General features: G+C 43.3%; 1 protein-coding gene across 1 annotated transcript in view; it reads left to right on the plus strand.

Annotated features, from left to right (window-relative positions):
* Positions 1–12,000, plus strand: part of LOC107295825 (coiled-coil domain-containing protein 83-like) — a 46,923-nt gene extending 34,923 nt beyond the window's left edge. The window contains exons 2-5 of the mRNA XM_015825161.2: positions 4,456–4,577; positions 6,253–6,317; positions 9,080–9,258; positions 11,820–12,000. Coding sequence (XP_015680647.2) covers positions 4,456–4,577; positions 6,253–6,317; positions 9,080–9,258; positions 11,820–11,996 — 543 coding nt within the window. The 3' untranslated portion in view covers positions 11,997–12,000. The remainder of the gene's footprint in view (positions 1–4,455; positions 4,578–6,252; positions 6,318–9,079; positions 9,259–11,819) is intronic.
* Positions 12,001–13,849: the final 1,849 nt, after the last annotated feature.

Below are 13,849 nucleotides of genomic sequence, written 5' to 3' on the forward strand. Positions count from 1 at the left end.
GTCCATGTTGCTCTACCGGTTCATGGTGACCTAACCCTAACCCTAAGTGGAATTTTCCTAAATGGGATTTTCCCATGTATTTTACCAGGAAACATAGATAGTGCTTGGTGGAAAAGTCAGTGCCCTTCTAACCATACCCAAGTACTCCGAGTTTGTTGGCAATGTCCATTTTGCTCTACGAGTTCATGGTGACCTAACCCTAACCCTAAGTGGAATTTTCCTAAATGGGATTTTCCCATGTATTTTACCAGGAAACATAGATAGTGCTGGCTGGAAAAGTCAGTGCCCTTCTAACCATACCCAAGTACTCCGAGTTTGTTGGCAATTTCCATTTTGCTCTACGAGTTCATGGTGACCTAACCCTAACCCTAAGTGGAATTTTCCTAAATGGGATTTTCCTATGTATTTTACCCAAAAAAATTGGTAAGGCAGGCTGGAAAGATCAGTGCCCTCCTAATCATACCCAAGCACTCCGAGTTTGTTGGCAATGTTCATTTTGCTCTACGAGTTCATGGTGACCTAACCCTAACCCTAAGTGGAATTTTCCTAAATGGGATTTTCCCATGTATTTTACCAGGAAACATAGATAGTGCTGGCTGGAAAGATCAGTGCCCTCCTAACCATACCCAAGCACTCCGAGTTTGTTGGCAATTTCCGTTTTGCTCTACGGGTTCATGGTGACCTAACCCTAACCCTAAGTGGAATTTTCCTAAATGGGATTTTCCCTTGAATTTTTACAGGAAACATACATAGGGTAGGCTGGACAAGTCAGTGCCCTCCTAATCATACCCAAGCACTCCGAGTTAGTTGGCAATGTCCATTTTGCTCTACGAGTTCATGGTGACCTAACCCTAACCCTAAGTGGAATTTTCCTAAATGGGATTTTCTCATGTATGTTACCAGGAAACATACATAGGGCAGCCTAGAAAAGTCAGTGCCCTCCTAACCATACCCAAGCACTCCGAGTTTGTTGGCAATGTCCATTTTGCTCTCTATCGGGATCAACTGAGCATTAGGGCCTATGTTTTGATGATTAAGTTTTGAAAGGCAGAAATGAACGGTAGGAAAATTACTACCACATAGTTAGAGCCCTGGTGGCACAGTGGTTAAAATATAGTTTTGCAGGCTAATTCTGCCGACTGCCAGGAGTTTGATCCTGACTGACTCAAGGTTGACTCAACCTTCCATCCTTCCGAGGTCGGTAAAATGAGGACCCAGATTGTTGGGAAGAATATGCTGACTGTGTAAACCGCTTAGAGAGGCTGGAAATCACTATGAAGGGGCATACAAATCTAAGTCCCATTGCTATTGCTACCCGAACAACAGTGCTTCAAAATGTTATTTGAAATTGGGTCTGCATTTTATGGTCCTGGTTGGTTTTGGAGAACCATTGAAGCATGAGAAGGATTTTGTTAGTATAGCTATTCCTCGATTTACAACCACTTGTTTAGTGACCTTTCGAAGTTACAACGGCACTGAAAAAAGCGGCATGACCAGTTTTCATTCTTATGACCATTGCAGCATCCCCATGGTCAAGTGATCAGAATTTGGAATTTGACAACTGTCCCGTATTTATGAAAATTGCAACGTCCCGGGATTCTGTGATCACTATTTGCAGCCTTCCCAGCCGATTTCCGACAAAGTCCATGGGGGAAGCTAGATGACATAACAACTGCACGATTCGCTTAACAACTGCAGTGATTTGCTTAACAGCTATGGCAAAAAGGCCAGTAAAATGGGGCACAACTCCCTTGACAGGCGTCTTGCTTAGCAGCGAAAGGTTTGGACCCCATTGTGGTCCTGGACAGGTCGAGAACTACCTGTACTTGCATGAAGTTCACCAGGAGATGATGGTGATGATGACGATGACGATGATGATGATGATTGGAAGGGACCTTGGAGGTCATCTAGTCCAACCCCCTGCTCAGGCAGGAAACCCTCTACCATTTCAGACAAATGGCCGTCCAGTCTCTTCTTAAAGACTTCCAGTGTTGGAGCATTCCCAGCTTCTGGAGGCAGGTTGTTCCACTGATTAATTGTTCTAACTCTCAGGAAGTTTCTCCTTAGTTCTAGGTTGCTTCTCTCTTTCAATATAAAATTTTATTATTTTTTTCATCATCATAAAAAAAAAAAAAAAAATTTCCACAATTTTTTTTCCATATAGCATTGTGTAGTATTTGCTTCTCTCTTGATTAGTTTCCATCCGTTGCTTTTTTTTCCTGCCTTCAGGGGCTTTGGAGAATAGCTTGATCCCCAACTCTTCCTTGTGGCAGCCCCTGAGATACTGGAACACTGCTATCGTGTCCCCCCTCGTCCTTCTTTTCATTAAACTAGACATACCCAATTCCAGCAACCGTTCCTTGTACGTTTCAGCCTCCAGTCCCCTAATCTCAGGGCTTTTGGCTTTCAAGAAAATTATGTGGATGTGTTCATGCAGTTACCAAGAAATTAATTCAAGGGAGTCTTTACCTTTTGAAACATCCTGGCCCTGCCTGATGGCTCTACTAGGGGCCCTTCCAATAGCAGCATCTGGATTGTTGAATATTCAGTCCAGCAACATGTAAACATAATCAGTACTGTGGTTTTGGCTCCTAAGAGTAAAAAGCAGGAGGAGGGAGGGCTACAACCTCCACTTTTCTCCAGCATCCATCACTTGAGGCAGCCACATGATGACAGGGCTGGCCAAAATCCCAGCATTTCCAGCTAAAGAGTCTTTGGCAGACCCACTTACTGTACATACATTCCCATTGGGGGGGGGGGGAAGCGGTATTAATGCAGAGTGCAGAAGGAGAAGGAAGCCAAATCAATTAAGGCAGGAGGCAGACAAAGATACAGAAAACTAAATTAGCAAGCTAAAATCAAGTTGACTCCAACGCAATTCCCGATATCTGACTTGATCTTAAAAACCAGTCTGACTTCTGCTATGTCCATATGCCTCTCAATACAGTGTCTTTTTTGTTCATTAGATTTCTCCCTACGGGTAGTCCTCAGCGTACACCAGGGGTAGGCAACCTTGGCTCTTTTATGACTGGCATCGGCACATACATGGTCGAAGCCGAAACCTGAATTCTTCTCCCCTAAACACATAGTATCAAAGCACAATTCCCTCCTCTAATTAACAGTCATAAATCACATTCTCCAATTAGTTTGAAATGCAGACCTTCCCTCCAGTTCTCCAACCTGCCATTTCTTAACATCTCTTATTTCAAACAACCTTGAAAAACACTCTACCATGATGTTGTTATGTCTGACTAATTCTCATATACATTCTTCCTCCCCCCCCCCAGTATCATCTAATTCCAACTCTAAAAGTAACACACAAGTTAAGGGGAAATTGGCTGCATCTTCATATATTGTCAAAGCAAAAACATCCGATGTTAGCAGCGTTGACGGGATGCTGCAACGGTCTTAAGTGTGAAAACCGGTCATGAGTCGCTTTTTTCAGTGCTGTTGTAACTTAGAACGGTCACTAAATGAACTGTTGTAAGTCGGGGATTACCTGTACTGGCAAAAACTCTATTGCTTATACAGTTTTAAAGTAAGGGATTCCCACTGCATCTCACTTTCACTTGCCTTTAACAAGGTGAGCAGATGTTTGCTGTTATACTCAGCTATTTTTGCTTCTTTTGACAAATATTCATTCCTTGGATGTGACCATACTTTCCACATTTCTAAAATTAAGCACTCATGGAGACATCCCACGTCCTTGTTTTCCTCCTTGTTTAGTAGTTGAAAGAAAAGTCTTCATCATGGTTCAGTCCAAGCCAGGGATAAACAACATAGCGACTGCTTTAGAAAGAAGGTTTCAGTTTATTGAAGAGGAGAGCCAGACAGAAAGATGGCTCTGGAAAAAAAAAAGAGAGAGCACATGTAGGGAGTAGGTTTTTATACCCTCTGGAGCTTTTTGTTTGTGGAGTTGTTCCTGTGGCATGAACTTTGACCTGAGTCTGAGTGTGCCCTTTGGTATCTGTTTATTAATCCTATTATGTCCTGTCTTAGAGTTTGGGTGGGGTATGTAGATTTTAGGTGTCTTTCTCTTCTTAATCTTCTAGCTGGGGGCCTCCAACCTTCCTGGATTATTTACATCTGCATTTCTACAGAGCTGGTTTCTGCTTGGGAGAGGGAGACTTGGGGCTATTAAGAAAAACTGGGCATGTTTTTCTGCCTCTTTAAGATCCTTTGAGGAAATATATTTTCCTGCCCTTTTAATATTTCCTTCTCTGGAGGGCTGACTTCCCACATAGTGTCGGAGCATTCAGCCAAGAGTGATCTTCACTTGTTTTTCCTGGTTTCTTCATGCTTTTTCTACATTCAGCAAACAACCTTCAACTCCATCCTTGGAACAAAACATTCCGCAGTGTGAGCCGTCTCATTTTGGAGAGGGGAAAAATGAAGGAACGGCTTTGTTAAGTATCTGCGTAACTTGCTAGAATTAGGTTTCCTATTTTATGGCAGGTTGAAGCTTATCGAAAGGAAGTGAACGGCTTAGAAGAAGCTGTCCATGAAATGGAGAAGGAAAATATCTACCTCATCAATAAACTGTTTGAGCGGAGATTGCAATTTCTTAAAGTACCCAGGTAAAAAAGGGCTCCAAGTATGATATAACTTTGGCTTGCTTAACCAGGTGGTTGACAGCAATTGAATGCAATGAATTTTAGTGATTTGTTTATGAATTTTTGGTTCATTTTTTCCCCTTTTAGTGCAGCAGGCTGGTCAAACTCAGTTCACTTAGCTGGGTGTGGGAAGGAAGAAACGTGACTAAAGTGTGTAAACAGGTTAAATGCGTTATCTGAACATAGCCAACAATAGTTGTATCTGTGAGCACAGCCATGGAATTTTAGCTTCTTCCTGCAAAAATATTTCCTTGACATTACAGGTAGTCCTCAACTTACGACCATAATTGAGCCCAAAATTTCTGTTGATAAGCGAGACAGTTGATAAGTGAGTTTTGTTGCATTTTATGACCTTTTTGCCACAGTTAAGCGAATCACTGCAATTGTTAAGTTAGTAACCCGGTTGTTAAGTGAATCTGGCTTCCCCATTGACTTTGCTTGTCAGAAGGTCGCAAAAGGGGATCACATGATCCCAGGACACAGCAACCATCATAAATATGAGTCAGATGCCAAGCGTCCGAATTTTGATCACATGACCACGGGGATGCTGCAATGGAGATAAGTTGAAAAAACAGTCATAAGTCACTTTTTTCACTGCTGTTACTTCGGTCACTAAATGAACTGTTGTAAGTTGAGGACTACCTGTACTTGTTGTTTTTTTTTAAAAAAAAACTCCATAAAACCCTTGTAAGATATGAGAAGAATGTTTAAAAATGCTCATTATTTGTGCAAGCAGGCATAAGCCAATAATTGGCTAATTTTTTTTCTGGCTGTGGAACTCTCCACCTTTATTTTTTTTTTCCTTTAACCTCCACCTCACCCCATTGATCAGAAAGGTGAGCCAAACATCTTTAGTTGTTTCCTGTCCCCTTTTTCCAAAGGTGTAACTTTTGAAAAAACTAAATGGATCTTGGAGAATCTCCAGATAATTTGAATCTAACTCACATAATCCTCACAAATTTTGGGATGTAAAGAAATATGTGGTTGAAAACTCTGGAGAGTGCAGGTTTTTGCAATATAAAAAGGGAAATGTGAATGCTTTTTGGTTAGTAATCCTTGAATTTGTGCTTTTTCTGGGCAGAATAAAGCTTTTGTAACTCTCTGCCTTGGTGTGCGTTTCATTGGACATTGTACACCACATACAAACCCAGCTTTGGGGACAACAGAATAGCACAACAATAAACTTTTCACTCTTTTGCTATTATTAACTAACTGGAATTCAGGACAGGGATTGGATATTTGTCTGAAATGCAGTCTCCCTTGTGCAAAGCTACAACTTCCTTACACAGAGACCCAGACCACAACTCTTTTGTATTCTTGATAGCAATAGCAATGCCCCTTAGACCCATATACTGCTTCATAGTGCTTTGCAGCTCTCTAAGCAGTTTACAGAGTCAGATTATTGCCCCCAACAATCTGGGTCCTCATTTTACCCACCTCAAAAGGATGAAAGGCTGAGTCAACCTGAGAATCGAGCTGCTGGCAGTCGGCAGAATTAGCCTGCAGTTCTAGTGGAACTAGAACTCACTCTCTCCGTTTCTAGCCAGGTGCCTTCACCACAAATGCTCTCGCCATTGTTTTCCAGTGGGTTACCATGATGTGTTTTGGTGCTATTTTTGCCATGTTTTGCATTTTCCAGGAAGCTGTTTCTTACCCAAGGAGCTGGCTTGCAGTTTCCTGGAGAAAGCATGGATCAAGAAGAAGGTAATTACCTCTTTGTGTTGTTACTGTTGTTGTTATTGGCATCAGATTGACCTGCCTATGTCTTGTAGCTATAAATTATGAAAGAAAGGCACTTGAAGTAGTAATGGTGAATTTGGGGAACGAAGCTGCCATCATCTCCTAAACCGTGTTTTATTTATTTATACATTATATTTTTTATTTATATCCTGCCCGTATTATTTTTTATAAGTAACTCAAGACAGCAAATCCTCCTTTCTTCTCCTATTTTCCCCACAATAACCACCTTGTGAGGTGGGTTGGGCTGAGAGAGAGGGACGGGCTCAACATCACCCAGCTGGCATTCATGCCTAAGACGAGACTAGAACTCACCACCTCCTGGGGATGGACCCAAATTCACCCAGCAGAATTTCATGCCTGAGGAGGGACTAGAACTCACCGTCTCCAGGAGATTGGCTCAAAGTCAGCCAACTGGCTTTCATGCATAAGGCAGGACTAGAATTCACGATCTCCTGATTTCTAGCCAGGTGCCTTAACCACCAGAGCGGCAGCTTCCAGACAGTTACAGAATTCCCATTCTTGGCTTGAAATTAGGGTGGGGTTTCCCAACGTGGTCAACATCAACCTGCAAGGGTTGACAGGACTATCTATCTGTTGTAGTTTTTATTGATATCATTCATAGTATTATTAGTTAAAATATTATTTATTAAATTACTAGCTGTACCCGGCGACGTGCTGCTGTGGCTCAGTCTGGTTAAATGGAAAAGAAAGAAAAGAGAAAGCGCACATTTGTGTTGCTTTTACGTCCAACAGATGGCGCTGTTTTTTTTAAAAAAGCATGTTTTTACCTGTCACAGGTGTGACATCTATATAATATAGGTATATAAAAACACGCACGCATTCGAATGCAATGTTGTGTCAAAATTTCAAAGCAATCGTTGAAGAACTTTCGGAGATTTAAGATTTTGAACAAACGAACATTTACATTTTCATTTATATAGATTTTCATGTAATAAATGTTTGGGGGTTGCCGAACAATCTGAAACTTCATGAACCTATGAGCCAGAGCATGGGTAGGCAACCTTGGCTCTTTTATGACTCGTGGACTTCAACTCCCAGAATTCCTGAGCCAGCCATGCTGAGGGGAAAGGGAGAGGTTTCCAAGCTGAGCCATGCTGGCTCAGGAATTCTGGGAGTTGAAGTCCACGAGTCATAAAAGAGCCAAGGTTGCCTACCCCTGATCTAGAGTTTGGGGACCCCTGAGTTAGGGAGATGTGGACAAAGGGCCATTCAAACCACATCTCATGTCCTATTATATTGTACCCTCCGTAAGGATTCACAAACTCATTTTGTAATTCCTTAGCTGACAAAATAGCCAGCAAATTCTGATCTCTTTTAACGTACAGCTGTTACTATTGGCTCAGTATAATACTGTTTCTTTGAACATATCTATATTGTCTGCAAAAATTAGGCAGTCTGGCTTCTCCTCAAGTATCTCATCGTTAACTATAATAGAGTATGCTATTATGTTTTGGGTTGCTTTATTTTAACGTTTTAATTTTTAACTGCAATAAAAGATTTATGGATCGAGATGCGCTTTCTTATATGCACTCTCACTTTTGGCAACTTATGCACAAGACTGAATACTGTTCCTTCTTTTCCCGCTAACTATGGGGAGGATAAGAAATGTTTGCAACATCTAAAGGCCTGTCCTGATTTGCTAAACTTGCAAACATACTTCTTGCTCCCAGCTTCGGAATTGAAGGGGTATTGGGACATATGCAGAGAACTTGGCTCAGTAGTAGTAACTGTGAGAGGGACCTTGGCGTCCTAGTGCAGGCGTCCCCAAATCCCAGGCCACTACTGGGCCATGGCCTACTTGGAACAGGGCCGTGCAAAAGGTGGGCCGGTGTGCGTGTGCATGTGCATGGGCACACAACTCCACTTGCTCAAGCAGCACCCAAAGCTTTCTCTTCTCTCTTGCACGAGTGGAGCTGCACGTGCATGTGTGCGCGTCGGCACACCATTCACACGACCCAGTTCCCCTCTTCCCCCACCCACCCAACCACGCCGCCCAGCCATAAAGATCCTAGTGGACAATCACTTAAATAGGAGCCAGCTGCCAAAAAAGCCAACACAGTGCTAGGCTGCATTAACAGAGGGATAGAATCAAGATCCCGTGAAGTGTTAATACCACTTTACAATGCCTTGGTAAGGCCACACTTGGAATACTGCATCCAGTTTTGGTCACCACGATGTAAAAAAGATGCTGAGACTCTAGAAAGAGTACAGAGAAGAGCAACAAAGATGATTAGGGGACTGGAGGCTAAAACATATAAGGAACGTTTGCTGGAATTGGATATGTCTAATTTAATGAAGAGAAGGACAAAGGGTGACATGATAGCAGTCTAAGGGCTGCCACAAAGAAATGGTGGTTAACTTATTCTCCAAAGCACCAGAAGGCAAAACAGGAAACAATGGATGGAAACTAATCAAGGAGAGAAGCAACCTAGAACTAAGGAGAAAGTTCCTGACAGAACAATTATTCATTGGAACAGCTTGCCTTCAGAAGTTGTGGATGCCCCATCACTGGAGACTTTTAAGAAGAGACTGGACAGTCACTTGTCTGAAAGGGTAGGGTCTGCTGCACAACCTGCACAGGTTGGACTAGAAGATCTCCAAGATCCCTTCCAGCTCTGTTGTTCCATGTTCTATGTCTTCTATGATGAAATGCAAAATTGAGCATGAAGGATAAAAACAAAAATAATTTATCGTTTATTTTATAGCAGAGGAAGAAGGGACGTCGGCAACGGAGCTAGTTATTTCTGTGGATCCACAGTCAAGCGAGGAAAGAAGGGAATTGGAGAAGGAGTCGTTGGATGACTTTGAGGTGGTTTATTTGGAGGGAATGTCAGAGAGTCAGTTTCTACCTCCTCTGCTGTATGAAGATACAAATGATTTCAAGGTAAAGATTTATCTTCCTCCTCTAAGATTCAGCAATGGTGGAACGGGAGAAGTAGATGGGTTGAGAACTGTGTCAGTTGTCTATCCCTGTTGAATAGACTTGCCTCCAGAAGTTGTGAAAGATCCAACACTGGAAGTTTTTAAAGAAAAAATTGGTCAACCATTCGTCTGAAATGGCGTAGGGCAGTGATGGCGAACCTTTTAGAGACTGAGTGCCCAAAAACCAGCCCCTCCCTGTCCTGGCTGCTCTGTCCCTCCCCCCGCTCTGCCTCCACCACACCCCTCCCGCCCGCAGGGCCACTCACTGCCTCCACGGCCCACTGCAGATTGCCCAGGCGGCCCAGCAGCGCCATGGCGGCTACACCATCCACCCACGCCCCGCAGCATCAACTGCACGCCACAGGGCGCGAGGGCGGAGTCTTGTCCCCGCTGCTTGGCTGCACTGCTCCGCACAGGCCGCGCCCGTGGGGTGACTCTCCTCCAGGGGGGCTGCTGGTGAGAAGGGAGCCACAAGGGGAGGCGGGGCTGGGATGACGGTGCACGTGCCCTCAGAGAGGGCTCTGGCGTGCGTGCCATAGGTTCGCCACCACTGGCATAGGGTTTCCTGCCCGAGCAGGGGGTTGGACTAGAAGACCTCCAAAGTCCCTTCCAACATTCTTTCATTCTGTTATTCTGGATGACATTGGATTAGGGTTAATAAGAACTTCAGCCTGTATGTTGTTGGAGATGCAAGTCCAGTGACATTGACTCTTCATCCCAAAGCCCGAGGGACAGTGTTTTTCAACATTGGCCACTTTAAGATGGGTGGACTTCAACTCCTAGCATGCAGGATGACTGGGGGGATTCTGGGAGTTGAAGTCCATTCCTCTTAAAGTGGCCAGCTTTGAAAAACATTGCATTAGATCCATGCCTAGGATGTTGGCAAGGGGCAATTTGCCCTCCAGGCCAAGGTAGATGGTCATCTGTTCCCATAAAAAGCCTACAACTTAATTGTCTTACATATTGTAGAATTTAAAACAAACAGTCAAAGAAATTATCCTCTCCCACAAGGAACATCTGTCTCTTACCCCCTCTTTTATTTTTCCAAGAATGCTTTAAGGCAGGACTCTTCAAACTTGGCCACTTTAAGACTTGTGGACTTCAACTCCCAGAATTTCTCAGCCAGCCCTGAGGGCTGGCTGAGGAATTCTAGGAGTTGAAGTCCACTAGTCTTAAAGTGGCCAAATTTGAAGAGCCCTGCTTTAAGGCAACTTAGCTTAATCAGGGCTGACTCAGCTTCATCCTGCATCCTTCCTGGAGTGTCTGATGACTTGCAATATACAGGTCGTCCTCGACTTACGACCACAATTGAGCCCCAAATCTCTGTCGTCAAGTGAAACATTTGTGAAGTGAGTTTTGCCCCGTTTTACGACCTTTCCTGCCACAGTTGTTAACTGAATCACTGCAGTTGATTAAGTTAGTAACCCGGTTGTCAAGCGAATCTGGCTTCCCCATTGACTTTGCTCGTCAGGCGGTCACAAAAGGGGATCACATGACCCCAGGACACTGCAACCGTCATAAATATGAACCAGCTGCCAAGCATCTGAATTTTGATCACATGGGGATGCTGCAACGGTCGTAAGTGTGAAAAATGGTCATACGTCACATTTTTCAGTGCTGTTGTAACTTGGGTGACTAAATGAACGGTTGTAAGTCAAGGACGACCTGTATTTCCCCAATCCTTACTCAGCTTTCGAACCTGTGTGTAAGTTACTAATGACAGCCATTGTGTTTTTATAGAATACTTTATTATCCATATTATCTACATGCATGGGGCATATGCATGTACAGTAGTGGCCAAAATTGTGGAAACCTTTTGGGAAAAGGGTACAGTAGAAATGCCACCTTTGGTTAACTTTCCACCAATTTTTCTTCTAATTTCTTTATAACTGTAGCCTTGTTCACTTAATAATATTATTTTACATCGCTTTCTGGATGACCGGTCAACTCTTTGCACCATTACTTTAATTTTATTACGTTTTACAAGCTCACTAAATGAAAGAACCACAAAAAAAACCCAACCAACTTGATAGCGATCACATAACACACCAACAAATGTCCTCCTCTCAGCTTCAATACATGACATCAATCACTGAATCCTACTGTGATCTGATTGGCTCATGGCCAAAACAAGAAGACACCCGATTGGCTCTCTAAACGCTCATGCTCATTGGCTACAATCAGATGAAGGAAAGCTACCCGATATCAACCTAAGCAAGTTGTGCTTCCTTTTTCTGGTTATTTGGCTATAACTTTTCATGGAATACAGTACAGATAATTGAACAAACTGTGTTGCATTACATTCTTGATTAAATTATCTTTCCATTGATATATAATTTTATGGTACTACTCCCCCAAAAAGTGGTGTTATTAGCCATCAAACCTCAAAAATACACTTTTCCCAAAAGGTTTCCACAATTTTGCCCACTACTGTAAGTATAAAGGATGGGTTCAGGGCGAAATGGGAGTTATTCAAACGTATTTACCACCAAATAATACCATCCTCTTTTGCTCTGAATCAAGGAATATAAGGAGCTGGGTCCTCTGGATGTGAAATTAATGTGTGCCGTGGGGCAGCAGATGCCAATTCATGAAGACAACAAAGAAATGCCCAGCAAAGCTCAGTTGGAAGAGAGGTACGACCCAAACAAAACTGCGCAGCACATCACCTACCGTATGATCAAATCTGTATTTCCATAAAAGAGAGGAAGGCAAACGGGAAGGTCCTTCCAGAGATTCGGAGTGTCTAAGATTCCCTTTTGGCGCTAGGGACCGTTGACTTGCATATATGAAAAAGCGGAAGAAGAGTTAAAAATACCGGCTGTCAATCGCTGAGGCTTCTTTTGCAAAACCGATCTACAAATTAAACAGATTTGCTTCGGATGCACCGGGAAAGAACGCATGTTGCTTTTTACGGAAATACATAAAAAACTTGCTTGTTACGGAAATGAAGTGTGTGAATTCTTTATGTCTGGCAGAGGAAAACTTCCAATGAAGCTTTATCTCGGAGGGGTGGGGGGGGGTCTGCACGAGGGGGCAATTTTTTTCCATCCTTTTCCCCCCAAAAGTAGTAGTAATAATAATAATAATAATAATAATAATAATAATAATAATAATAATAATAATAATAATAATAATAATAATAATAATAATGTTGGAAGGGACCTTGGAGGTCATCTAGTCCAACCCTCTGCTCAGACAGGAAACCCTATACCATTTCGGACAAATGGCCGTTCAGTCTCTTCTTAAAAACCTCCAGTGTTGGAGCATTCACCGTTTCTGGAGGCAGGTTGTTCCACTGGTTAATTGTTCTAATTGTCAGGAAGTTTCTCCTTAGTTCTAGGTTGCTTCTCTCCTTGGTTAGTTTCCACCCGTTGCTTCTTGTCCTGCCTTCAGGCGCTTTGGAGAATAGCTTGACTCCCTCTTCTTTGGGGCAGCCCCAGAGATATTGGAAGGCTGCTATCATGTCCCCCCTCGTCCTTCTCTTCGTTAAACTAGACATACCCAATTCCAGCAACCGTTCCTTATATGCTTTAGCCTCCAGTCCCCTAATCATCTTTGTTGCTCTTCTCTGTACTCTTTCTAGAGTCTCAACATCTTTTTTACATCGTGGTGACCAAAACTGGATGCAGTATTCCAAGTGTGACCTGAGTCTGAGTGTGCCCCTTTGGCATCTGTGGGTTAATCCTATTATGTCCTGTCTTAAAGTTTGGGTGGGGTATGTAGATTTTAGGTATCTTTGTCATCCTAAGATTGTAGCTGGAGAGCTCCAACCTTCCTGTATGGCAGTGATGGCAAACCTTTTAGAGACTGAGTGCCCAAAAACTGCCCCCCCACCGCCTGACCCACCCACCCACGGGCCATCCATCACCTCCACGGCCCGCCGCAGATTACCCAGGTGGTCCAGCAGCGCCGTGGCAGCCACGCCCTCCACCCGCGCCCTGCAGCATGAGCTGCACACGACGGGTGCGAGGGCGAAGTCTTGTCCCTGCTGCTCGGCTACCATGTCCTTGGCTGCGCTGCTCCATGCAGATTTAGTGAGTGCAGGAAAATGGGAGTTATCAGAATTTGTGGGAACGTAACAACTCTAGGTTGATGCTTCACTTGATTCTGCCCCGCCCCAAGCTCTACCTGCTCTTTTCCTACATCTACTTTTTAATGATGCCTATATTAGAAATGAAGCAAGGTGAGGTGTTGTCTCTGAAGTTTCTAGAAATACCATTGCCAAATTCATTGATTTTGTTCTGGGTCTATTTCTAGAGCCCCCCCAAGACTTGATTTTTTGGGAGGTCTCTCAATGCATGTCTGAAAGGGCAAAGGTGACCACCAACCTGAAAATGGTTGTGTTTCGTAGCAGCATATCTCACTGTAAGTAGCACCCTTTAGATTCAGTCAGCTGAAAGGATGAGACAACCATTTGTGTATAGATTTTTTTGTAAAAAAGAAAAACGACCCTTACCAACATAAACGTTGACGTTCTATTCCAAAGCCTGAGAAAGAATAAACTCTACCCACCCGTTAAGTTTCAGTGTGTACAGGACTAGAAAAAGGAT

This window comes from Protobothrops mucrosquamatus, unplaced genomic scaffold, assembly GCF_001527695.2.
Source record: "Protobothrops mucrosquamatus isolate PMUCROS unplaced genomic scaffold, P.Mucros_1.0 scaffold_197, whole genome shotgun sequence".
NCBI classification, from domain to species: Eukaryota; Metazoa; Chordata; class Lepidosauria; order Squamata; family Viperidae; genus Protobothrops; species Protobothrops mucrosquamatus.